The following is a 25,820-nucleotide window of genomic DNA, read 5'->3' as shown; positions in this document are numbered from 1 at the left end:
TGCAATTCTTCCTAGCCTCGATCGCGATTACGAGGCTATAGTTTTCTCGAGATTTTCCTGGTTACATTTTGCAACTCGGCGATTCGATCTCAAATGGATGTTGAAACCCGCGTCGGTTCGTTTTTCGTTCGAATACTAATCGGTCCTGTGGAGGAACGCTATCGGTGTTTTCCACGAAAAAGTAGATCGAAGACCGATCAGCTTCGACTAGAATCTTGTTTCGATAAGTAGTGGAGCAGGAATCGAGAAATCGAGTTCCGCGACCAACTTGGACAACGAGTTATGCCGTTTGTCACTTTTACTGTTGTTGAGGTCAGTCGAGCATTGACCGTTTGACGATTTAATTCACGTATATTTATCACTACTCTACCAACAGGTAGGAGGGCGCAACATAAATGTTATTTCCTCCTTTTCTGTCGCTCTCTAAGATCTGCTTTTCCTTTCCTTTCCTTTCCTTTCCTTTCCTTTCCTTCCCTTTCCTTTCCTTGTCCATTTACTCATTATGCTACCCCGTCACTTTACGCGAAGCGTGCACAGTCCCGTTTCACTCCGTCGGCGTTTCAGTTATTACAAGAGACGATCCAGGAAATTGACCTTTTTATATTTTTATAGGCGGTCGCGAATTGGATCCAACGATGTATGCATGCGCGCGGGAATATCGTTTCTCTCGCAATCCTTTGATATCGATGAATCAGTTTGAATCGCAACAGTGACAGTCCACCAGTATTTACCAAGAGCAGATAGTTTGCGTATACAGCACTTAGACTAGTTTGTCGGTCGTTCACCCGAGCTCGCTCCTACGTTCGGACTTGGAGGTGTTTACGTTATTCACCTGAACTCGTTTTGTCGTCGTCGTTCCAGTCATTGATCGTATAGCCGCGTATTGTCTGCCGGTATTAGGATATCCGTGAATTCGTTGCGATCAACTTTGACTTTGTCGATCGAATTGTGTCGTCTCGAACGTATCGGCGATGCGTCGCTGCTCGGATTGGTGAAGCAGCGAAGAGACGCGTTGGGATGCGACGCGACGCGATGCGATGCGATCCGAAGCAAGGAGGTTTTCCTTCGGACAATTGGCGCGATGCAAATTTGACGGTCGTTCGTGCAATCATGGTTCGACTCGAGTCTGTTTTCGATCGAGTGGGATCGAGAAGACGGAAGCGAGGGAATGCGGGAGAATACGGTGGGGCGCGTGTGGGGAATGCGTGTAATACGGTTAAAAACGACTCGAGAAATGCATACTTTCAGCAAATTCAGAGTTCGAACGAGAACCGCAGGTAACGATACTCGGAATCAATTTCGCGTACGACATCGTGCCGCGCTATATTGGCTGATCGAGCAGTTTGGCCATTGACTTTCTGCGTTGGTTACATAACATACTGGATTCTGTTACGTTTAAAAGTAGAATCGTTTGGTCCGTTGCTCGATCGGACACATCAACGAGAAAGTTTGGCGATATAACGACGCGATGAAATTGTTTCTTGCGACGTATCCTTCGATAACACGCAACGTAGAAAGGTAGGACCGCCGATTTCTCGAGGAGCTAATTCGTTTCAAAGTTTGAACAGCCTGAAAACAAAGCGGAACCAACCGGTAGCGTATTCGATGTACGTCGACGACGTTCGCCGGAACGACGAGAACGGCACAGAACAAAGTCAAAGAGATAGGGACACGAAGAAGTCGCAGGAATGACGGCATGTTCGTCGGGGTTCGCTTTGCGGAACGAGTGATTGAAAATTTCGGCTGCGAAAGAGGTCTCGGGTTATCGACCCGTTGGCAGTGGTCAGTGTTGGTAACGGGCTCGCGCGATCGAGGGAACGAGGAACCGAGCTCGCGATACACTGTACAAGAGACACGGATACGCTATGCAAGATACACGATACACTATACAAAATACACCATACTCGATACAAAACGCACGCCACTCGATCGATCGTGCAACCGTGCAACCGAGCAACCGGGCAATCGGACAACCAGCTCATCCGTTCAACGCATCGTACGTTCGGTCCTTCACCCGGCATTATCCCGACTGTTACGTACTCGCACGTATTACACGTGCTCGCAATACGTGTCGCAGCTTGTTCCGCGTTTGTTCGACGGCTTAATGTTTTTTCAGACCCAGTCGTTTTAGTGGTAACCTGTTGAACCGTTGAACGATCCGCAAACCTGCAGAGCGGTGCCAAAGTCCAAACAATTGCATTCCACTTGCAACTTTCAACTCTCAACGACTCTCAACTTTCAACTTTCAACTTTCAACCGTTGCGAATGAATCCGCCGAATTGGCCGCTACGGCGTTCTCTTTTACGCAGTGTCTCGTGCTCGTGCTCGTGCTCGTGTTCGCGCTCGTGCTCGCGCTCGCCCCCCATAGACTCGTTACGGTTTCTAACGGATCGAATCGCGGCGCGGTTCGAAAAGACTTTTTTCAAGACAGTTCGAGGGACGGCCCAGCCAAGAAATAACGGAGAGTCGAAAACTGCCTTCTCGTGCCTGACTAGTTAGGGCCCGTTATTGGCCGTTAGAACGGAAACCCGTTCGAAGATGGATTGCTCGCGCGAGCACAAGCTCTCACCCGCGCTCGCATGCGCGCTCGATCGATCGCCGACCTTCCCGAAGCTCCTCGAACACGTTTTGCCAGAAAACCCTTATCTCGTTTCTATCGACGATGCGTATCGACGTTGTTGCCGCCCGATACCAATCGGGGATGAACCGTTTCAAATTACGAGACGCGACGCGATGCGATGCGATCCAGTCCGATCGGATCCGATGCGATCCAGTCCGATTCGATCCGATCCGATTCGAGCCGATTCGAGCCGATTCGATCCGATTCGTACAGGTTTCAGGCTGTGTACCGTTTGTTTTCCTCGCCACGTTTACACGGGGAACAAGTCAACCTTTCACCAGACACACCGCGTTTAACGTATCTAAGCGTGTAGCGACGAATCGTCGTCGAATAGCTCGAGCAACGAGAACAATGGACACCGCTGCTGCATCGTAACGCGAGCCCGAAGATTAAAGATGAAAGGAGGATGGAAGAATGATCGGACCGACGAGGATTTTCGACGATATTTCGGTAATCGAAAGGTGGGTACGTTCGATCGGTTCTGGACGCATCGTACGAGGAGAAATCGAGGCCACGACGAGGCAGGTATCGAATTCGAACCAAGAAATACAAATAGTCCGATCGGGGGGATGCGTAATCGGGCAGAGGCCTAACGTTGTCCGAGCTGCGATTGGAACGCGATCGATGGATCACGGGTGCCGGATAACTCTTCCCGCCGAAGAATTTCTCGATCGGTTGGACTGTCGAAGTGGCGGTGGTGGAGGTGGTGGTGGTGGCGGTGGCGGCGGTAACGGTGGCGGTGGTGGTTAGCTTCGCGCAACCACGCCGGGCAAATCCGATGATCGCGAGCGTATAGTATGCGATACGATACGCGTCGTAGGTGCGCTCTGAAAGCGGTAGGAGGCGAAGGAGGGAGTGGTAACACCTGGAATGTACGTAAGGTAAACGGCATCCGGGCAATGCCCTCGCATGTAAACAATCAGAAATTGCAGGCTTGATTACGCGAGCAAGTTGTTTCTCGCGTATGCGCACGATCAAAGAATCGATCACGTTTGCGTGCACGCGTGCTTGCCCGCCCGTAACAGTTGTAACAGTGTAGTACGAGCACGCGAATACACGCAGCATACCAGTTTTCCCGTTTTTCCAACGTGTTATCCTACTCACCGACGGTTTAATTCACCCACCGCCACGCGATACGATCGACCGAACGCTTGTCACATCGATCGTCATTATTTCGAAATATCGTCGCTCGTACCGCACCGTAACCCTCCAACGTTCACGATCGGCTCGGTTTCGAATCGTTTGGCGTCCCATCGCGTCGCAAACTTGGCGCGGCTGCAACCGTCTCGAGCAAATACTTCCGCTTTGACGATTCTCCGAATCTTCGAGCCGATATTTCTCGCAGAAATTCTCGTTGGCATTCCGCTTTCTTTCCGCTACTCGTTCGGCCTGTCGGGCTGTGTTCGGTGCTCGAAGCCGTCGCCGACGAATCCGGCGCGTCGCGATCGGCTCGCGGACGGCAGACGCACGCGAGCACGCGCTGGGTTGCAAAAGCTGCCGCGAACGAAATCGCGACGGATACGAGAGTTTCGAGGAATCGAATTCTGCAGAGCCACGGCGAATCGGCGGCGGCGGTGTCGCGCCGCAGTCGAACGGTCCTGTAAACCGTAAACCGTAAACCGATTCGAACGAGTTCCACGCTCTCTGAAACGTACCAGCGGAAAGAAAACTCGCGAAACCGGACATCGGTTAGCGATTAGCGTTGTGTCGGGTGCCCGCAATTTCCAGAGTGAACGTGTAAATGTTAATTCTTACGATACGATGCGATACGACGCGATACGACGCGATACGACGCGATACGATTCGATACGATAGCGTCCGAGTTTTCGGCGAGAAATCGAAATCACCGAGCGCGAAGGGTGGCGGCTGCTTCCGTTGGAGGTTCGATGGCAACGAGACCTACACGGGATTCTCTTCGCCGAAAGGAATGTTCGCTCGAGAGTATCGCTCCGTGAATGTTCGTCCTCGACGGCAAAAGGGATATTTCTGGTAGCGTCCATGGTGAAAACCGGACGTGGCTATCGAGTAAGAATACAAACTGGGTCAATGACCCAGCCGCCGAAGAACCGCGACTGTTCGGTAGAGACCGCGTCTGGGTCAGCGTGGACCGCTAAATTAAGAACCGTTCATACCTATAGAAACGAGTCTCGATTTTCGAACAATCCGCAAACACATCGATGGCTGGTTCCACGTTGAAATGCGAATTCCTCGAAATGCGCGTTCCTTTTCCCACGAAACTCGATCATCGTTGTCGTCGGTTTTCGATGGTTTGCCGGGCTAGGATGTCGTTCGTCCCCGGACGAAAATCAAAGCGGAATAAAATCGAAGGAGCGCGGAGCGTCGTCGGGTCGACGAACTCGATCGATCCGAAACGGATCTTGTCCGCAGGACCAAGGGGCTACACAGGGCTACAGAGCTCCACGAGTCTCGGTACTTGCGGTCCGATAATAATATGTATTTCGATAGCCTCGCAGGCTGCAGGGGGCCTGAATCCCTCCCTCCCCCGGCGACTCGTATCGTTTATCGAGATCCGAGTGGTTTTCGAGCAACGAGACCGGGCAAGGAGGTGCCCACCTTTTTCGCACCCTCGCCGGAAGTATCCACCATCCTGAACACTTGAGAACTCGCGCTTTATCCCCACCGTTGTCTCGTATCGTATCGTCTCGTTTCGTTTCTTTTTGTTTCGTCTTATCGCGCCGCGTCGCGACTCGTCGCGTAACCCGTTCGACCGTCCACCGTCTTTCTCGACTCTTTCCTCTCCATCGCGTTCCTCTCTGCTTCTCTTTGTGGCGCTGCCCCACTACGAACGGGGACTGCCGGGGACTGCCGGGACTGCCGGGGGCAATTGGGAGGCATCCGGGGGACCATTTAGAGCCGCTGGGGGGCCGGTGCTCGATGAGTCACTATATAAGACGGGCAAGGACAAGAAGGTGTATGTTAGTGTACACTCAATCTTTACGTAGCTCGCACGACTCACGATACAGCGAGCGCCGGCAAATTCGGCTGCGGCGGTGACCGACTTTTTTCTTTCCTCCATTCTCTCATTCTCGCCCACTCCTGCTCGTTTTCTTCTCTTTTTTTTTCTCTCCGTCCTAATCGTATCTGTCTTTGTATCCCATTCGCTACTGCACACCGGTCGTCGTTACCTCTCTCTCCCTCGATTTCCGATCCTTTCTTTCGTCTTCCAATGTCGTCGTTCGTCCTTGTGTCCTAGCAAACCATCCGTCCGCCCGAGATACGTTTATCGCGATCGAACCTCCGTCCGCCCGATCGTCTCGATCCGATTCTCAATTGTTTGTTTGCTCGGTCCCCCGGATATTCTGAATTTTTTTCGAAGAATCCGACACCGGTGTTACCAGCATTTACTCCCTCGTTTCGCTCGTCTTCCTCTCGCGGCCTGTTCCAGTGCCCAATCGAGACTTTCGATCTCCCTGGAATCTCCGAACGATTGTGCGGCGAGCGATCGCAACGAAACGCTCGCGTTCGAACGTTCACCCGTATACCTCGCGCGTTCTCCTCTCGGGATTATGACCGAAAAGTCGGATCGACACTGACATTCGTAACCACGAATCGGGGAACCGCGTCGCGTTGAAAAGGAAAGTCCGTAAGGAGAGCGCGGAACCGTGCTCTCGTTCTCTCTCTCTCTCTCTCTCTGTCTTTCTCGTAAAAAGAAAAACAGCGTGACAAAGTAATATCGAGAAAAGGCCTGACATCCGTGAGATACGAAGGGACGACACGAACGAAACCGCCGATAAAAGGATACGAATAGAAATTGAGAAAGGAAGGTAAAACGTGAAAAGGATCGTCCAATTTCCGGCTCCCGATTTCCCGATACTTGACGTTCGATACTTGAGATTCGACAACAGACAACAGACGATCGAGGATCGTCCGAGAGACGGACGAATAACTTGGTCGAAATATCGATAGAGAATATCGAGATATAAAAAAGATCGAAGAACTTCGCTAAATATAAAGATACGGTAAACGAGCGAATCCAAAGTTACGGCCGATCGTCACGATGCTGGTAGAATACGCCGTGCAGTGGACTTGGCAGGCGATGGGCGGCACAAGAATCGATGTCCTCTGTACGTTTCTCGTGTTCGTTGGTGCGCTATTGGCGGCAAGGTGTTTGCAATGGGTTAAATACGTGCGGTCCTTGCCACCAGGCCCTTGGGGCGTACCCGTGTTCGGTTATCTGCCGTTCTTGAAAGGTGACGTTCATCTTCAGTACGGCGAGCTCGCAAAAAGGTACGGCCCTATGTTCAGTGCCCGTTTAGGAACGCAACTCGTAGTCGTTCTCAGCGATCATCGTACCATACGTGACACATTTCGCCGCGAAGAATTTACTGGCAGACCGCATACCGAGTTCATCAACATCCTCGGCGGATATGGTAAGTGTGGAATCGAACCCAATCGCAATGTGTTTCTCTTTTGCTCTCTCTCTCTCACACTCATTCTCTCTCTCTCTCTCTCTCTCTCTCTTTAGCCCTAGCTCCGGCAATCTCTCGTTAGCACATACTCGGGATAGTCGACGTTATCGCGACACCGCGTTGCTACGTTTTCGCGTTCGATACGGATATCGAGGATTAAAATGGTGGCCTTTCTCTTTCTTCTCCTCGATCCGTCTCTCTCTTTTTTTCCCTCCCCCGACAATCCCATCACCGTTTCTCATTGTTTTCCACGCTGTTTCACCATTGACCATGTTCCATCGTTTTCTCATTCTTGGATAGGACCTTCCGCGTCGCCAATCTTTTTCGATTCCGTATATCAGCAGTTTGCATACACACAAAGTTTTGTCGCGCGTAGCAACGTTCGCAAGCTCGTCTCGAATTTTGTTGCTCGTTTCCTTTGAATTCGAGGAATAGAAGAATCCTTTTTTTTCTCGTAGGTATTATCAACACGGAGGGTGCAATGTGGAAAGAGCAAAGAAAATTCCTTCACGATAAACTCAGGAGCTTCGGCATGACCTATATGGGTGGTGGAAAGAAAGTTATGGAATCGAGAATTATGGTGAGCGCACCTTGTAGATAGCCGTGTCTTGTCTTGCCTTGTTCTGTCTTGTCTTGTCTTGTCTCGTCTTCTCTTCTTCCCATGGATTTTCGGGCTCGCCGTCTCTCAGACTCCTCGGACTATCGAGGCTGGCCGGACTGCTCGGACCGTCGAGCTTTCTTTGCCAATTGTTGTAGCTCTCCGGCCGGGAAAGTGAAACACGGTTCGTTTGTATTTGTAGCGCGAGGTTAAGACGTTCCTGCGAGGACTGGCGTCGCGACGAGGCGCGCCGATGGACGTCTCGGCGTCTCTTGGCATGTCGGTCAGCAACGTGATTTGTTCGATCTTGATGGGAGTACGTTTCCAACACGGCGACACCCGATTCAGCAGATTCATGCACTTGATCGAGGAGGGCTTCAAGCTGTTCGGAAGCATGGCGGCGGTGAACTTTATACCCACGATGCGTTATCTGCCCTGCCTGCAAAAGGTCCGAAACAAATTGTCGGAGAACCGGGCGGAGATGGCGGACTTTTATCAAGAGGCGGTCGACCAACATCGCGCAACCTTCGACGAGGGCACCGTTCGAGACTTGGTCGACACGTACCTGCTCGAGATCGAAAAGGCAAAGGGCGAAGGTCGCGCGTCGATGCTCTTCCAAGGAAAAAATCATGGTGAGTAGATGAAGCCTCGCTTCGTCGCCGTTGCGAGCTCGATCGCTCTCCAAGTTTATCAATACACCCGGACCTTCTCGTTTCCAACCAGATCGGCAGATGCAACAGATTCTCGGGGACTTGTTCTCCGCCGGGATGGAAACGATCAAAACTACGCTGGAATGGGCGATCGTTTTGATGCTCCATCATCCGGAAGCGGCAACCGCGGTACGGGAAGAGCTGGATCAAGTGGTGGGCGATTGCAGATTGCCGGCGCTGAAGGATCTGCCTTTTCTTCCAATTACGGAGGCAACGATTCTCGAAGTGTTGCGAAGATCGAGCGTGGTGCCGCTGGGAACCACTCATGCGACCACACGGTAACTATTTCGCATCCTACTCTTCAGCTTTTTCAAACATTCTTCGAATCGCATCGCACCGCTTTTCGAGCGGCGAAGACGGGGGAAGAGGGCGAGGGCGGCGCGGCTGGCGCGACAACGCAAATAGAAAAATAATCAATTTGGATGTGGTGCGATTGGTTACAGGGACGTGACGTTAGACGGTTATACAATCCCGGCTGGATCGCAGGTTGTGCCTCTGCTGCACGCTGTACACATGGATTCGAAACTTTGGGAGGCGCCCGAGGAGTTTCGGCCAAGTCGATTTCTCTCGGCCGAAGGTAAAGTCCAGAAACCGGAATACTTTATGCCTTTCGGTGTCGGCAGACGCATGTGCCTCGGCGACGTGTTAGCGCGCATGGAATTGTTTCTGTTCTTTAGCTCGTTGATGCACACTTTTCAATTGAGATCGCCGGTCGGCGCGTCGTTACCGAGTTTGCGCGGCAACGCCGGTGCCACCGTCACACCGGATCCTTTTCACGTTTGCCTAGTACCGAGGAATCTCGAGCTGATCGACGACGCCGCGAGCAACCGGTCGATCGACGCGAGCGCTGTTTTACGAAATGTTGCCAGCCATTGAGAGAACTCGTTGTTCATTGTCGTTGGCTTCCCAACGATCAACGGAGCACGGTAGTCGTTCCTAACCGAGTCCCGATCCCTATCCCTATACAGATCCAGATCCCGATCCCGGTCTCGAGGTTCACGATCAGCTATCCCCACGCTCACGATTCGTTACTCCGACGATGAATAGACCAACACTTTTTATTTCATTTTCTATTTATTCGCGTATATAAACGTTGCCAGTTGAAAACATTTCGAAGAACGAAACTCGCAGCGATAGAAATCTTTACCACTACGACCATAGTAATAACAACAAGAATAATTTTGTCTATAGATATCAATAGAAACGATACTAATAAGGACAACAACGACGACGACAATAATGGTAATAGCGATGGTAGCAATAGTACTAGTGGTAACAGTAGTAGTAGCAGTAGCATAGTAATAATAGTAGTAGCAGCAATAGTAATAATGGTAAGAGTTACGATCGATAACGATAAGAGTAAGGAGGAAATGGTAGGGATAGGGTACTTGGACGCACGAGGACGGAATGATAGTAGCTAGTACCAAGGAAGACGACGGAGAAGGCGATGTCGAGAACGCGCGACAAGACGAAACTGTCCCGGCGCGTCTTTAAAATCTGTACATACTTTTGTATCATACGCGTGTGTATTTCTTAATTACTAGACGGATAAGCGAGTAAGCGAGTAAGCGACTAAGTGAATAAGCGAGTAAGCGAATAGGCGAATAAGAGGGATTATGGCGGACGCGATGACCGTCACAAAAAATTGTCTACTCTGTACGATCGAATCGATGCGAGGGTCGCGTCGACAGTGTTTCGACGCGGCTCTACGCAAATACGGATGCGGATCGTTCGACTGCGTAGCGTGAAAAAAATTTGAAAAGCTACGCGAGACTCGATGATCCACGAGCGACGACCGCGAACAAAAATTAAGGCTGTGAATCACGAATTTAGGATGTTGGATCTTCGAGGTCCGTGTGATATCGCGATCGTAAAATCATTTCCAAAGACTTTGTAGTGCGAGTCACGGAACACGGGCGAAGCTCTCTGCGCGATTCATTTCGAAGCGTTCGCGTATCGTACGCGTATGCGTGGATATACATACGTATTATAGATGGACGCGGTGCCGGCCGCGTTGCTGCTTCGGCCGTGTTCTTTGGTAAGAAAGTTAAGTGCCGCGGCATGCTCGAAACGAGGACTACCGCTCTCTAGTGTGTTCACCCGCTAACCGCGAATCAATGTTATTTAATATTGTTCTCATTTCTTACGATTAAACACGTTGTTTCTCGAGCTGCGCGCATATTGCTGTTTCTCCCCAACAACCTCCACAGGATAGGGTCCGACGAAAAGAGGCGGCGGCGGCGCCGCCGCATGGATATGCGCGGTGCGCAGCAAATCTGACCGTGCCAATCGTCGAACGCTTCGACGTTCCTCTACGAATAACGAAAACTCTTGTCGACTGTGCGTATTCGATCGTCGATGCACCGAATCCGACTCGATCAGTAATCCGTAATCCGTACCGGCGCGTCGCGTTAAGGCGTAACGAGAATTGCGCAAGATCGATTCGCTAAATCTGTGCTTTTTTTTTTACAATATCCACGCAAGCGAGAATACGACACTGTGATGTGGCGCGTATACGAGTGATTACGTGCACGTGTAGGAAATTGATGTATTATTTAACGTTTAGCCTATAGATTACAGAAACGGTTTGCAAAATAAAACGTTAGGTTGCGATCTCATTCGGAACGATCGACCGAACAAAGTGAAAACGAGCTGGTCGGTTATCGACATCTTTCGGCGAACATCAGTCGATGGGGTTTCGGAACCAGCGTGATCCCAGAGTCGCCTTCGAGGTCGATGCTTTCATCCGGCGGCGTCGACACGTTGAATTTTCGAAGAATCCTTCCAGCGTAGAGAAACAATATCATTCTCGCGAGTTCTTCTCCAACGCAGACACGCTTCCCTGCAATCGAACCGCTTTGCGATTAAAACCGTTCTCGAGAATCGTCGAGGAAAATCGAGTTGAAGACGCGCGACGCGTAGTTACCGCTTTGAAAGGGAAGAAACGAATCCGGTTTAAAAAAGTTGCCATCCTCCGTGAGGAATCTGTCCGGCCGGAATTCGAGAGGATCCTGCCAATACGTCGGGTCGGTGTGAACTGCCCATTGCATCGGCACGATCATGGCGCCCTTCGGAACGTCGTATCCGCCGATCCGGGTGTCCTACCACCGAGAAATTGGAGCATGGGGAATCGGATACGAATGGTCGTAAACGTTGCCGGTGCGATTACGACGCGACAGTCGCAGTTTCGTAGGTCTCACCTCCAACGTTCCATGAGGAATACCCAACGGCGTGACGCTACGAAGTCTTTGCACTTCGGCAATGGCTGCTTCGAGGCGCGGCATCGAGGGTCTGCACTTCAAGCTCGGATACTCGTTTCCGTTCAAACATCGGTCCATTTCCTCCTGGAGCTTCTCCTGCAAACCGTTCGATACCGATTCGGTAGATGCGAGAGCACGCGCGTCGATTATCGCGCGTCGACCGAACCTACCTGCTCTTTCGGATAGACTGCCAACATGAGGATGAACCAACGCAGAGTCGTCAAAGTTGTGTCGGTTCCAGCGCCGAACAGGTCGGCCAGCAGATGGAAGAGTTGCGGTTCCGTGTAATAATTATCCTCGGCGGTGCTCTGCTTTCTCATCCGTTCATCGAACGCGGCTAAAAAGTTGTCGTCGTCCGTAGGCACGTTAGCGGGGCTGCTAGTTGCGCGGGCACGGTGCTCTTCGAGTATGCCGCGGTATATTTCGTGGGTCTTGCTCTTTCCGTCGAGAATGGACCGTATCGTTTCGCCGAATCGTGGTAAAAGTCTAGCAAATGACTATTGTATTTAGCGGAATCACGGTGGTCGGTGTGGGAGCTCGGAACGAAGCGAACCGATATACCTGAGCAGAGGCAGAAAGTTGAGCGGTCCAGCGACGCCTATGTGCTTGACCCCTTCTTCTTGCAGGTGCCTCAACCACTTCCAAACGCGATCGTCCTCGCGATAGGTTTTCCCAAAAACGATATCGTTCACCAGATTGCCCACGCAATGATGCAGCGTGTCCATAGGATCGATCGGTCCGTTGATCGAACGTTCCGCGAGTTTCTAGAAAACGTCGCACCCCGCGACCGAAACGGTGTTTCGCGTTTCGCCGGTTAAACGAATCGAAAAATCGAAAAATATCGAACGTTAATTGTTTCTTTATTACCGATACGCATTCGTCCGCGGCACGCGATATCCTTTCCTCCAGTTTATCTCGTCTCGGCCCTTCGTGCTTCACCATGCCAAAGTTCCTCAAGCAGCAGCTGACGAATTTCCTTTGGTCTTTCCAACGATTGCCCTCGGCGCAGACCAGGCCTGCGCGAATCGAACGGGAAAATGGGAAATTCGAAAACGAGATCTATCGCGGTTGCGTCGACGTGTCGCGCGTCTTACCGTATCCCTGCATGATTCCGTGGGTGAGATGCAAAGGTGCTCTACCGGTGCACGCGTCCTGCGCGAAGGACTCCTTGATCAGTCGAGGGTCCGAGAGGAGAACGGTATAGACGGAACCCATGCGGAGCCCGCAGATAGGCCCGTAACGCCTGGCCAGTTTGGTCAAAGATTCGTGCGGCTTTTCCGCGTCGATCCACGGAAGGTATCCAAGGATCGGGAGCTGCCAGGGCCCGGGGGGAAGGCGACGAGCCGTCGCCTTCCTTCGGCTTTTGTCGAACAGGTACGCCAGAAACAAGAGGGACGCGAAGAATATCGTGTAAACGAGATTCATCGCGACCACGGAATCCTTCTCTCTTGCCAATCTCTTTCCAAAGCCGAGCAGCCTCTATTGGCTAGTCCGTCCAACGGTCCGTGCGACTCTACTGGAAACAGGTAAAGGACGAACGAGGATAACGCGATTCCTAATTAAGGAAACGCTGCATGCGGCGACCCGTTCGTTCCGTCGAGCATGCAAAAGTAAAATTTAGCAAACGAACGATACCGAACTGTCGCGCGCCGTAAAACTGAATCACAGAAAAGAGTTGCAGCTTCTAGCAGCGCGCACTTATTCGCGCGTCGCGCCGCGCCGCGCCGCGCCGCACCGGCACGTGTTCCGTCGCTTGTCCGTTCAACTGCTCGTTCATGCGCAGAATATTATAAGGCGCGTGGCGAAACACGTGCTCTTTATCTGTAATCCCAACCGATTCGGCTCCTCGTCGAGATACCAGAACGTACCTAGGTCGTTGTATCGTCTACAGTCTATTCCCCATCGAAAGTCTGCTTCTATTAATTATTCCAATCGGAGATGACAGCAACTACAGAGTAATTACAGAGGTTGCTCTGCTCAGAAACGGCGACAGCGGTTAGCAAACGAACGAGCAGTTTCCAAATCGCGATCGAGACCACGACCGCTGCCTCGACAGCCAGACTACGGAATGGCTCGACGATCGGTAAGCTTTTGTCCCTCCGACGTTAACGTATACCGAGAAACAGTCTCGTTTGACTAACAAATGCATCGGCGAGACACGTTCGGACAGGTACGGTTCGAACTGTTCAACATTTACAGATTCTAAGATCGATACGTACCCCGCGATTTCTTCTCCTTCTTCTTCCGCAGCTTCCTTTTCTATTGTCGCCTTTAAAGAGTCAACCAGTTCTCTGAGCACGGAACGAAACGACAACGCCGTGCGTTCAAACTTACCAAACTGCTAAGCTCGGAGATCGCCGACTCTCGGATACCTGATGCCTGCCCGTCGTTCCTTTACCGCGGACAGTCGTTCCCCGTGTACCTGCTCGAACGCCCTTCGCCCCTTCGTTCGTTTTCACTTTTCGATGCATCCACGTTTCTCTCTCGTTCGTCCTCGCTCTCTTTCTCTCTCTCTCTGTCTCTCTCTCTCTCTTTTTCTCTCGTTCCCCATTCCGTCCTCCCCACTCCTCCTCCCTATTCTCGCTGTTCCCCTCCCAACCCCCTTAGTCAGCAAAGGTCGCGTAGGAGATTCCATTTTTAAACGTCCATCTATCGGTGTGTTCGTCAAATATACATATAGATGCATCTTATACATGGGCGAAGGAGAACAAAGCGTAACCGATGATAGAAATCATCAGGTATCGATATTGTATGTACTCTGTTTCGCGGTACCGCTAGGACACGGTAAAGATCGCGAGTAGATACATCGGACGCGACGCGACGCGGCGGCAACGAATACGAAACTACGTACGTGTCTGAAACAAGTGCTGACTGCTGACACCATTGTATGCTCTCGCAGAGAACGTGCGACGATCGCGATTCAAATCGTATCTGTATTGTACAAGTCGAACGTAATCCTTCGACAACGTCGACTATTTTCTCGAGCGAAAGTACAAATACGAAAGAAATCTGGAGACGTTGGGTTCCCGTCGGTTCGAAGACCATCGAACGTTTCTGCGTCTTCTCGAATCGTTCCTGGCGCGTACGCGAGAACGAATCGAGGGGTACCGACCCTAGCTCGGCTCCCAGCGTGCCGGGACTGCGGCAAAAATCTGCAACCGTTACTTCGACGGGAAACAGGGAGCTCTAATCGAATCGGAACATTTGATCTTTCATCGATCTCGTCTCGATTTCGTAACGATTTCGAACCGACACGACATTTCCGTGTTTCCGAGGTCTCTCGCATCCTCTTTCGTGAACGCACGCGACCAGTTTGCGCCGACGTTCGCCGCGCCATGCGATGAATCCGTCCCTGCGAAAGGCCGCGCAATCTCCCGCAGTAATGAAATCATTTTTCATTCGTCTTAAGGACGACTACTTTGGGTTCGATGAAACGAATTTTTCTCCAAGGACCGTCGAGCCGCGTCGGCTCGCGACACTCGACGCTACGCGAGTTATTCACCGGTAATGATAACCTTCCGTTGATCTCCTTTCAGGTATAACGAACTTTACGACGCGCCGATCGTCACGGACAAACGGTGCGACTTTTCTCCGCGCGGCCACGGCACCACCCACTTTTACTTTTAAAGCGAAGCGAACCGATTGTCGGGAGTGCGGATAATTATATGAAAAGAAATGATTCTTTGAGGAGACACGCGGAACGCGATATAATGTTTATCGAGGGAGCAGGTGGTTGACCACTCGAGGGGCAACGATCGGCTCGGGTCATTGGCAGAATCCAGTTATCAAGGCTGGGATCATTTTCTTTGGTCGCGCGAAACACTGTCGTTTCTTTTTCACGAGCATTGATAAGCCTGCTCGACGATGATGTTGCTTGTTGCTACCGCGCGCGTGAAATCCATTTGACTAGAGAGAGCGTCGCGACTAGCGATTTTAGCAAAGCTTAAGGGTGGATCGCCTCGTCTTTGAACTCGTACAAATATATAGAACTATTCGCCCGCGACTGCATCGTCTATCGGACTCGATGTTCGCGATCCGATTTGCCGATTGTCTTCGGCGTAAACTCCAACTTGTTACTTGGCCGGCAGTGCCGCGCGCACGAAAATTCGCAGATTCGGCACTCGAAGCAAACGTGGTCGAAAGGCCGACGACCGCGACTTTCTCCTCTTATGCTAATTTCGTTAATATGCTATTTTCACGACTCTCGTACATTACAGGAATGCCGGCCGGCCATTTGGTATCCGCCGTACGAAATGATCCGGACAAGAAATATCCTTGACGGAGGGAGGCAACCAAAAAGCTGTTTACGCTCCGTGGCTCGATGCTGCGATAATAGGTGAGACTGCATCGAGTGCGAATGAAAAGGTAAATGCTCGACAAATGTTCAAGGTTTGGGTTTCCAAGATTAATTCCAAGATGGACTCGGCTCAAACTGGTCAACGTTGAACCGAGCGAACGTTTAAATAGGCTGTGACCGCCTGTACAGACTCGATCGGCAAATTTTGAATTTGAACCGATCGATCGCGGCGGTATGGTTTGGAGAAACCAACCAACCCGCGTCGCCTCGTGTCGCGCCATGCCGCGCCAAGTTGTCGCGAACGAGTGTACCTATACCGAGTGACATCGGTCGTAATGTAATACAGTGCGAGGACAGAGTTCGTTGCCCTCTTGAAGAAGGCGGGTGTAGTGGCCCCAACTGGTGTTTCTGGGTTTATTACCTCTCCTCGATCGCAAATAACGCCGGCGTGTTTCTTTCTCTTGCTCAAGGTGCCGCATATATTTTAACACGAAACAGTCGATAGGCTCATAGAAATTCCTGTACAGACGCGTATACACACGTACGCGTCTACGTACAGAAAATTGCGCGCGCGCGTACGTAACTTTGCTCCATCTTGTGCTATGTACATCTTTCGAATTCGACCCTCGACAATCTCATCGGTCGCGTTCGGTTCAACTTTCTATCATACTTTCAAGCTCGAAGAACAAAAATTTCAAATCGTCGTCTTTCCTTGACGCGTTTAAAGTTGTTAATCGAAACTGTGCCAATTTTTTCATCGATGAACGAATAAATAAGGAGAGAGGCATCGGTGAGGCAGACGATCGTGGCAGGGCTGACCACCGGTATGAATGCTGGTACCGTATACCGTACACTGTCTATATATATATACAGGAAGATATATATGATTAATTAGATGGTAGATGGACATGTGTGTATAGTGGTACTGTTGTAGCGGTACGATTTGGTTCGTTTTGGTGCGGCATGGTGATATGGTGGGCACGGCAGGACGCGACGAGGCGAGGCGAGGCGAGGCGAGGCGAGGCGAGGCGAGGCGAACACGGCGGCATCCGCAACCGTGGTTATGCGGCACAAATTTTGGTGGGGATGGAGGACACTTTCACTCTCACAGGTGTATGACCGACGCGAGAGCTTGGAAATACTCGTTACTCGAACACAAGCGAGACGTACAGGAAGGCGAACCGAGAACGTGCTAGGGGAAGAGGAGGGGTTCGACAGGAGTATGGCTAGGGGATGCGCGAGAAAACGCAAAGAAAAAGGGGAGATGCTTGAAAACTCAACCAGTGGTCTTCGATCGAACGTCGACCCGGACGAAGAATGGACTTTGAGCTAATAATGGCTAGGAAGGAGGAAAGTAAAATGAGAGAAAGAAGAATAGAAAACGGAGAAACTAAAAGACGATGCCAGGGGATGAGACAAGAGAAGAGTGATTTCGATGATTTGCGAAAGGGAAGGTGTCGTCGCGAGCGATCCGCTACTCGCTAGATAACGGCCCAGTAGTCGCATACTTGCACGTACCATTCCATTTGCTACGCGTTCGTTTCCCTCCTACCGATCGAATTTTCGTTCGACAGGGTGCAGTCGTCGGATCGCGCGGTCGAACGAACCGTGGTCAACGATTTCGACGATCTCGAGTATTGCAAAAAAGACTCGGAACCGTTCGGACAACAGTATATTCGATAGATCGCTGCGCCTCACGCTCCGAAAGAATATTCTTGAAAATGTTTGTTCGCGAAATGCTATCGGTTTCCCTCGCGCTTTCGGAGGAATAGAAAGTACGTAAAGGGGGATGATGAGAGCGTGATACGAGCGAGTACAGGCAGTCGGCGCTCGCGGTGACAGAGACGGGATTGAAAGTAGAGAACGAGATAGAATGGGTCCGGAGGAGGCTGGCTGAAAGAGGTCGATGAACCGCGAAGGAACATCGGTTTTTGGTCAATGTACCCGCTACCGAAATACATTCTCGTCTCAAGGCTCGAGACGGTTCCGAGTACCAATGTTTCCATATGGCCCCAGTGGGTCAGTGGTTCACGAGGGAGCACCAGCGGCAACGTACTCGACGAACATCGAGCACATTCAATATTATTCTTATCGATGCTATTATCATCGATTATCGTGCTCATCGAAACCGTTATCTCCTAACATCGACTGTAAAAGAATTGTTATAAAGCGTCGAAAGAAAAGTATTTCTACGAAAAATATTAATATAATGCCGATACGATTACGTAGAAGGCTGGTCGAAAATAGCGTCATTATATAAGACAAACGAATTCAAAACGCTTGCGAGATGTCAAATGTTTTTATATACGGATTCGAAAACTTACGTTATCGAGCGGAGTTGCAGCGAACGAATGCACTATCCTGCGATCGGGTCACGGTCCTCGTCCAGATCGTGCATGCGCAACCAACATCCAAACATTTTGTCTACATCTACGAAGGGAAAAAAGGAATATCAGATTTGCTTTTATGCGACCCGATATCATACGATTCGGAACGGAACGCGGAGAATCGCGAGGAAAAGCTGACAAAAATTCTATCGGTAAAAATTTGCATTCGACGTTACGAACGTGAAATAACCATTCCCTCCCATCGCGGTTTCAACAGGTCCGGTTAGAATTTAGGCTACGTCGAGCCACCCGAATCTGGAACAGGTGGGTCGTTGACCCTGCTTTCGGTGCTGTTTCAGAGAAGATTTATCAAGCGCAACACGCATTTTTTCATTTATTAATATCCATCGTTCCGAATTCTCTGCAGCATCTCTCCCGAATCTGTCTTCACCGAGAAACAAGTTAGGAAACCGAGTGCTGGACGGACGCTCGATAAGATGTTGCAGTACGTCCGCGTGCCAAGCCGTATGGCCGAGTGCCGAACCATTTTGACCTACATAGGCGACGCAATCCAATGTCCGATACCATGATCTCCAGCTGTCCCGAGAATCCGGAGTCGGCGATTCGCAGATCATCGTCGAGTACGTTCCTTCCATTTTTTTCATATTTCTGTCCATCCGTCGCGCTCGATGTAGCTGTGGCAGGTACCCCGGTTATAGCTCCGTGTACAACAGAGATCGCGAATTCGGCAAAAGAAACTTCCGAGAACGATAGCATTCCGTGACTGTCGACTGTTGAAGGAAACGGACTGTCCGAGCGAACGTTTTTCTCGAACAGTTTTAACTTATCGCGGCAATGGCGACTTAACGGGTTACAGTTTAAAACAACCACATATACCGCCGACCACGAATAGATAAACCAGATAAAAAGCCAAGTTGATATTCGCATCGCGATCTCTCTGTCGTTATTATTCTATGAATTTGCATATCGACGACGGTGACGGTAACGGTGACGGTGACGGCGACGGCGACAACAACGACACATTGCGCGTGGGAAACTATGCCACGGAACGAAATTAATTAGCGCGATGAATATCGCTTCAGTTGTTACAAATTACCGTTTACCGCGAAAACGATAACAAGAATGTTCATTCGTTAGATTAACTATGCGAGCAGTCTACCGCGGTGCACATGGACAAACATCCATGGTTTCTCCGTGCAGAGTGAGAAATGGTAACCCTTAAAGGACAGAGAGGAACCAAATTTAATATACAACCACGGTGCTCGCGACTCAACTATATCAGCGGCAAACGAGTTTCGTTAAGCAATGGTTGATAACAAGATACGTGAAGTGGATGTTAAATGGTTCAAATACGAGTATTTTCGTAGGTATATAATGATTCGGTAAGTCGTTTGAACACTCGTACACTGTAGCTTGATTGTTACCAGACTATTTACCGAACAATATGAAATTTGGAATAGTTCAGAAAAATATCGCGTTAACGCGGTCAATAGTACCATTAGTGTTATCATTTTTGTTCTTCTTGCTATCGGTTACGACGGTAACTTCAACGATGAAACTCGACGATCGTGCAAACTCTGAAGCGACGAATCAAACTCGATCGGTACCGGTTGTTCCTCCGACTCCGAAGCACCGAGGCATTTTCGATGAAAAACACGCGCATCGAACCATTGGTAAACGAACACGACATCGATCGACGACGAATATCTCTACGTAGGTAAAATCTGTTCGGAACGCGTTGTACCGTTATATCCTTTGTTCGCAACAGCACACCGTATAAAGTCTTGGACGAGAGAGGATAGGGAGAATCTCTGGGAGCTGAGCGGTCTGTTCGAAGGAGACATAATGCTGCATCCGTCGAAGGAAGGAGATGCTGAACCGAAGAACGGTTTAGTGAAAACTGCGTCCCGTTGGCCCGCTGGAATAGTACCGTACTACATAAAGGAAGAGGAGTTTGGTAATTGGATATTTTTGTCGATCGATTCCTAAACGGGATTCGGCGTTGACGTTGACATTGACGTTTCACGGCTGCGCCTCGTGTTCCTAGACGAAGAAGAGATCAAGCTGATCAAAGATGCCATGGAGGAATACCACGAGAGTACGTGTTTACGTTTTCGACCTTATGAGAAGACGGATACTGACTACATCACGATACAAGGGAAAATGTCCGGTTGTTGGTCTTTGGTTGGTCGACACGATCGCGGGCAAGAACTAAATTTACAAAGTCCAGGATGCGTGCATCACGGCGTGATCGTTCACGAATTGATGCACGCGGTGGGCTTTTATCATCAACAGAGTGCAGCAGACCGTGACCAGTGGGTCGCGATAAATTGGACGAACGTAAAACCGGGTAAGTGCGATCTATTTGCCCGTCCGCTGCACCGCCGAACTATCGTTGACCATGATTTCAGGCAAAGAACACAATTTCAATAAATACGATAATCGGACTGTTACCGATTTTGGGATCGGCTACGACTACACGAGCGTGATGCACTACAGTTCTTATGCGTTCTCGAAAAACGGCGAACCGACTATTACCCCAAAAGTATGTACTATACTATACTGTACTAGCTAGTTAACGCGTCCAGGATAATAGACAATGTACGATATACGTGTTACGCAGAAAAAAGGAGTGAAGCTTGGGCAACGAAAGGGTCTTAGCGGGAAGGATGTACTCAAGCTGCAAGCAATGTACAAGGATGAGTGTCGCAACCGATGACTCGACGGAACCTGCAAATGAACCCTTCCTCTCGTACTTTTGTAATACGACAGGATCGAATGTTACTCCGATTCTTTCCGATGTTTATGCTGTCTTTTCTCCGTCTTCTCTGTCAGCCAATAAAAAGTCAGATATAATAAAAAGCTTAACTAAGCAATCACCGATACAACGAAAGAACCATATTTTTAAAAAATACTCTTTTTTTTCTTTGTGTACAAACGAGAATACGAGTTCGAGCGGAAAGTTATGAGAAAACTCCAGGAACCGATAGCTGGCTCTGCAACCTGGTAGATAGCATTGTCTCTCGCAATAGGATTCATCGATCTTCAATTGCAGAAAGTGCTCTCGTTTCGTCACCGGTCTGAAAATCGACAGATCATTCGCACTCACCGGAATTAAAAATTCAAATTAAAGTCGGAATCGGCGGAAATTAATCCTGTATCACTTACTTCGGGAAAATCTGGACCGATGTCGTTCAATGTTTTTGCACTTAGTATACCTACGTTTAATACGTTCGACCATACGCTTTCCAGTGTCGTTCGAAAACATCCACCTAGCAGTCTGATCAACCGGCAACATCTTGCGGCGGTTATATCGTCCGAGGCTGCTACGAGACGGCAAAGCATCACCGCTGCGTCCTCTATTGAAAGATCGAAAAAGTGATCGGATTTCAAATTAGAGTTGATCGATTTGAGGCCCGGCACAAGTTACGTTTTACCTTGCATGCGTAAAGTGATAGATATAGATCGTACTTACCCGGTTTATCCCAGATTAGAACAACGGTTTTCACTAGATTTGCGTTTTCTGGCCGAGACCGCAGTATCTCGTTAAAAATCGCAACGAGATTCCCGAGAATCCGTTCCTCCCTCAATTTTAACAATTCTTTCAGAAATTCGATTCCATTGACGAGATAAATTGCGTCACAAAACTGAGCTAGAAATTTCTGCTGGTTGTGAACTAGTCTACAAAGTAACAGTATCGCATACTCCAGAGTTTCTAGGCGGTTCGCGTTCCAATTTGTCGCGAGGCTACTATCCGTGATTCCAGATTTACAGGCCTTGTTCGTATTACGGGATTCCTTGAACATGAAAAGTTTCAATGCAAACACAAGATTCGGTACAACCCAAACGTCTAAATAGATTTTCTCGATTTTCGAAAGACAGTCTTTCGGCTGACCATTCGGGACGACGAATGGTAACGAAAGTAGACAAGCTACGTATTTAACAACTCGACAACTGGCCCGTGGATTTCTTAGCGGGGACACGAATACTGAGACACAATTTTGTTGCAGCAACGAGTCCATTTCGCCGTCCATGATTTCCTCCATGGATTTCTGTAAGAACGCGATCCATTCTTCGTTTTCGATATTACTTTCGACCATCACTGGATTCCAATCGGATAAACAATTGTTTCGTGGTACAGAGTCATCTTTTGTTAAATCGTTCTTCGGCATTAGCGACGCGTTACTCGTGTCACCGTCGATTATTAAGACTCCGTCCTTCACGAATGGATCTACTAAAAGGGCGGGCCATGTCAATCTTCGCGATGGATCCTTCTGTAGTAGTCTCTGTTTGCAAACGCATTATCGGAACGTCAGTTTGAATGAAAAAAAAAAAAGAGAGAATCTTTGGTATCGGAGTTTTGTAAGAATTCAAATTTATTACGACCTGTAGGAAATTCTTGCAGTTATCAGAAATAAAATCTGGCCACTTTATCTGTACATCTCTTATTAATCTGATCAAGTGTAGAATAGAATTTGTATTGAATGGTGGAGCACCTGTAACTATCTCGAACACTATACAACCAAGTGACCTAAAAGTAGATTGATTTGTATTTACATGGCACCAAATTTGTATATCTAAGGAGCTAGTTTACCATAAATCAACATTATGATCGTAAGGCTGTTCCTCCATAAGCTCTGGAGCCATGTACAATGGTGTTCCTTTTATGGAAGTTAATACCCGTGTACCTGTTTGCATACTGCGTGCAAATCCAAAATCGCATAGCATCGCTTGTCCATTCTCTTTTATTAATACATTTTGTGGCTTAATGTCCCTAAGAAATACAATCATTTGTTAGCATCGAGGTAATAGTCTAAATTATAAACTAACAAACCTGTGCAATATTCCCTTGGAGTGTAAGTAATACAATGCAGAGACTAGATCACACGTTATTGCTTGAGTTCTTTCGATGGATAATCTGCAATTTTTACTAGTCTTTAGTACCTTGTGCAAGTCCTTGGCCACGTATTCTGTTTCAACCCATATCTGAGGAAAGATTCATTTCGGCTTGACAATTGAGACGCACGATATATATACAATGCGTACTCGTCGCGACCTACGCGTCCATACCTCAGTCTTATTTTCGTAGCATCCGTATATTGGTACTATGTTTGGATGTTGAAGCTCTCGTTGGATTTCCCATTCTTGACGCAAACTTTTCAGTTCGTCGTTCGATCTACCATGCTATACGATTACAGATATAAACAATACGAACGGATACGTATACGAACATTGTATAATTGAGATATCGAAGAAATCGGAAATGAAAGCATTTTCCTTACCTTTTGAACAGCTTTAATGGCTACTGTTTCACCATCGAAGTATCGTTTAGCTTTGAATACTTGTCCAAACGAACCTTCGCCAACCAATTCGCATGCTACGTATGCCCCGAGCGCCATTGTTCTGTACGTACATAACACTAAAATCAACCAGAAACTTTTAAGAATGTTCACAACAATGCACCATTGTCAGGTTAGGAAGGACAAATGTCAAAGAAGATTGTTTACACGCCTTACGATATAAACATAAAAATATAAACATAAACACAAAGCTTTGATGTTCGACTACACATTATCACCGCCTAGCGTTCGAAGTTTCAACTAAAATGTGTTCGATATACCTTGCTTAGCAATCGATATTTCTCGATCCAACTTAACAGCGCAAGAATCGAAGTTTGTACCAATTTGTGTAATAAGTAACGACGCCTATCGTTAATAAAAAAGAAAACGTTTTTAATGTGTAATTCCAACAAGGTTGGCCGATTTCTACTTAAAATTTCTCTATACAATAATTTGTTTCAGTAGTATATTTTCTATCTGTTGGCTTTCAGATTGAAATCCAGATCTTTTACTTTAAACTCGAAGGCTACACGCTACACGTCGCAAATAAGGGGTTACAGGTAGGTAATGCAATTTTGTAGTAGCTTATTTAAACTTGTCCTACTAGCTAAGATAAATCTCGTTCATCGATCGAACGAAGTTAACTGTATCCAGCATTTTCATACAAAATATATAAACTTAATTGCTTAAAGTTTTGCTTAAATGTCTTTTGCTAAGATATTCAGAGATTGCTTTGTATGATTACTATTACAAAGTTAATGAACTATTTTAACGAGGGAATATGTCACTATTCTGCAAGATTTCGTTCCAGCGAAATTAGTTGTGGGAATTTCGGTTTCCTCGTTTGAAACATTTTTATTTGTACGCGTATTGTTTCGCGGAGTTGTTTTAGAAAGAGAACGGGAGATGTCGACATGGGCGAGAAACCATAGATGGTTTCGCTTGGGGGGCGCTTTATCCGAAATATCCGTAGTAGGTAAACGGTGTTGGTAGGATGTGGAAAGTTGAGGCAAGTTGAAACGTAGGATGTAACTAGTTGTGTCGGTGAAAGTGTAGTTTGTGTAATTTGGTGAAAGATGCGAATCATCCACTATGGTTTATAAGAGAAATCGCAAAGGTAAGTAATTTTGTCTCTCTTTCACGAAGCGCGTCACTTCTTATTAAACTCTATATTCTGTAGCACCTCTACACTGTTGGGTCAATTTTTAAATTGATTCCACCAATCTCAAAAAGTTATTCCAAGTTGACGTTACACAGCTATACTCGATTAACCTATCAATTTTCTGTTATCGAGTATAGCTCTGTAAGGTCTACTTGAAATCATTTTTAGATAAATGGTAGCGACACATGCGGCGGAATTCCGCAACTCGTAGCCATCGAACAAGGTTCGGCATTCTGCCACGGATGGCACCATCTTAAATCGACCTTGTCTTCCAACGTAAGATTCATTCGAATAAACTTGAGGATCTTATTTGTTAAAACAAAAATTGTTGTTGCAAGAAAGGGAACCATAACAGATTCTGCTTTTGTTCTGTCTCCTTTTCGAGTCTCAATCTCGGTTTTCAATCAGCTGTAAATTCGTTCGCAACTAATTTCAGGAAATCGACAATTACTTGGAGCTAATGGCTGTGTGAAAGAACCAACGCGTTTTCGATCGTTGTTACTTCGAGTTGGATTCTCCTCGACTTAGTTATATTCGTTCGAATTGTATCAATTAACCTAGGATCTAATAGACGAGATAGAGAGCTGCGAGATTCGATAAGCTGTAAATAATCGTTCTTCGAAGTGCAACGAGTCTTTAATCGTATGTTGGTAAATTCTACGGCAGGGTTGGTATTTGCTATAAACGCGCGATCCTTTCCTGAACGTTTCGTTGTTCGATGAGATGATTGGCGTCCATACCGGATTCGTATCGTTTTAACGATGGCTCTTTCGTTTCCATACTCGGTGGATGGCGATAGAAAGGGTTTTCTGCAACTTTTGCCGCTATCAGATCCTTTTGTCGGCGGCGCGCACGCGAATTTATGGCTTCGCTTCTCCACAAAGGCGGGAATGCGCGATCTCGTCCCAAGAGTTCCCCTTAGGACCACAGGTTGTGGCGGTTGCGTGTCAATTCTCTGCTACGGTGAACCCCCTAGCTTTCTCCGTCGATTATCTATCCGTTTCTACGCGTTTTTCTCGTAGACAATAAATTCTTTTCCAGCTTTCGGACGATATA

The 25,820-nt window shown here is 48.4% G+C and overlaps 4 protein-coding genes across 8 annotated transcripts; 2 read left to right on the top strand and 2 right to left on the bottom strand.

The window, feature by feature from the left end:
• Window positions 1–4,119: 4,119 nt before the first annotated feature.
• Window positions 4,120–17,168, top strand: Cyp18a1 (Cytochrome P450 18a1). 2 transcript variants are annotated; one of them, XM_078196643.1, is made up of 6 exons: window positions 4,120–7,011; window positions 7,509–7,630; window positions 7,851–8,280; window positions 8,372–8,636; window positions 8,802–8,935; window positions 15,836–17,168. In XM_078196643.1, exons 1-6 carry the CDS (start codon window positions 6,639–6,641, stop codon window positions 15,895–15,897), a joined length of 1,386 nt encoding a protein of 461 aa, XP_078052769.1. In that variant the 5' UTR covers window positions 4,120–6,638; the 3' UTR covers window positions 15,898–17,168. The 2 variants fall into 2 exon arrangements, with proteins under 2 accessions (XP_078052769.1, XP_078052768.1); XM_078196642.1 differs by lacking the exon at window positions 15,836–17,168 and having other exon boundaries at window positions 8,802–9,477.
• Phtm (cytochrome P450 enzyme phantom) lies at window positions 10,507–20,064 on the bottom strand. 4 transcript variants are annotated; one of them, XM_078196644.1, is made up of 10 exons: window positions 20,008–20,064; window positions 18,800–19,033; window positions 18,240–18,345; window positions 12,713–13,134; window positions 12,486–12,634; window positions 12,180–12,382; window positions 11,789–12,104; window positions 11,559–11,714; window positions 11,285–11,459; window positions 10,507–11,200 (listed from the first exon to the last, which is right to left on the bottom strand). In XM_078196644.1, exons 4-10 carry the CDS (start codon window positions 13,041–13,043, stop codon window positions 11,019–11,021), a joined length of 1,512 nt encoding a protein of 503 aa, XP_078052770.1. In that variant the 5' UTR covers window positions 13,044–13,134; window positions 18,240–18,345; window positions 18,800–19,033; window positions 20,008–20,064; the 3' UTR covers window positions 10,507–11,018. The 4 variants fall into 4 exon arrangements, with proteins under 4 accessions (XP_078052770.1, XP_078052771.1, XP_078052773.1 ...); XM_078196645.1 differs by having other exon boundaries at window positions 18,828–19,033; XM_078196647.1 differs by lacking the exons at window positions 18,240–18,345; window positions 18,800–19,033; window positions 20,008–20,064 and adding exons at window positions 13,838–13,887; window positions 13,953–14,131 and having other exon boundaries at window positions 12,713–13,131.
• Window positions 18,755–21,138, top strand: LOC144478612 (seminal metalloprotease 1). Its single transcript, XM_078196648.1, has 6 exons — window positions 18,755–18,883; window positions 19,401–19,936; window positions 20,032–20,220; window positions 20,311–20,613; window positions 20,675–20,808; window positions 20,887–21,138. Exons 2-6 carry the CDS (start codon window positions 19,708–19,710, stop codon window positions 20,980–20,982), a joined length of 951 nt encoding a protein of 316 aa, XP_078052774.1. The 5' UTR covers window positions 18,755–18,883; window positions 19,401–19,707; the 3' UTR covers window positions 20,983–21,138.
• Window positions 21,139–21,162: 24 nt separating this feature from the next.
• On the bottom strand, window positions 21,163–23,849 carry Fu (STKc_STK36 domain-containing protein fused). The gene is made up of 8 exons (XM_078196640.1): window positions 23,546–23,849; window positions 23,334–23,447; window positions 23,098–23,249; window positions 22,858–23,037; window positions 22,650–22,794; window positions 21,739–22,549; window positions 21,432–21,622; window positions 21,163–21,343 (listed from the first exon to the last, which is right to left on the bottom strand). Exons 1-8 carry the CDS (start codon window positions 23,660–23,662, stop codon window positions 21,299–21,301), a joined length of 1,755 nt encoding a protein of 584 aa, XP_078052766.1. The 5' UTR covers window positions 23,663–23,849; the 3' UTR covers window positions 21,163–21,298.
• Window positions 23,850–25,820: the final 1,971 nt, after the last annotated feature.

Source organism: Augochlora pura, chromosome 3 (genome assembly GCF_028453695.1).
Source record: "Augochlora pura isolate Apur16 chromosome 3, APUR_v2.2.1, whole genome shotgun sequence".
Classification (NCBI taxonomy): Eukaryota; Metazoa; Arthropoda; class Insecta; order Hymenoptera; family Halictidae; genus Augochlora; species Augochlora pura.
This window is presented reverse-complemented; position numbering and strand designations above follow the sequence as displayed.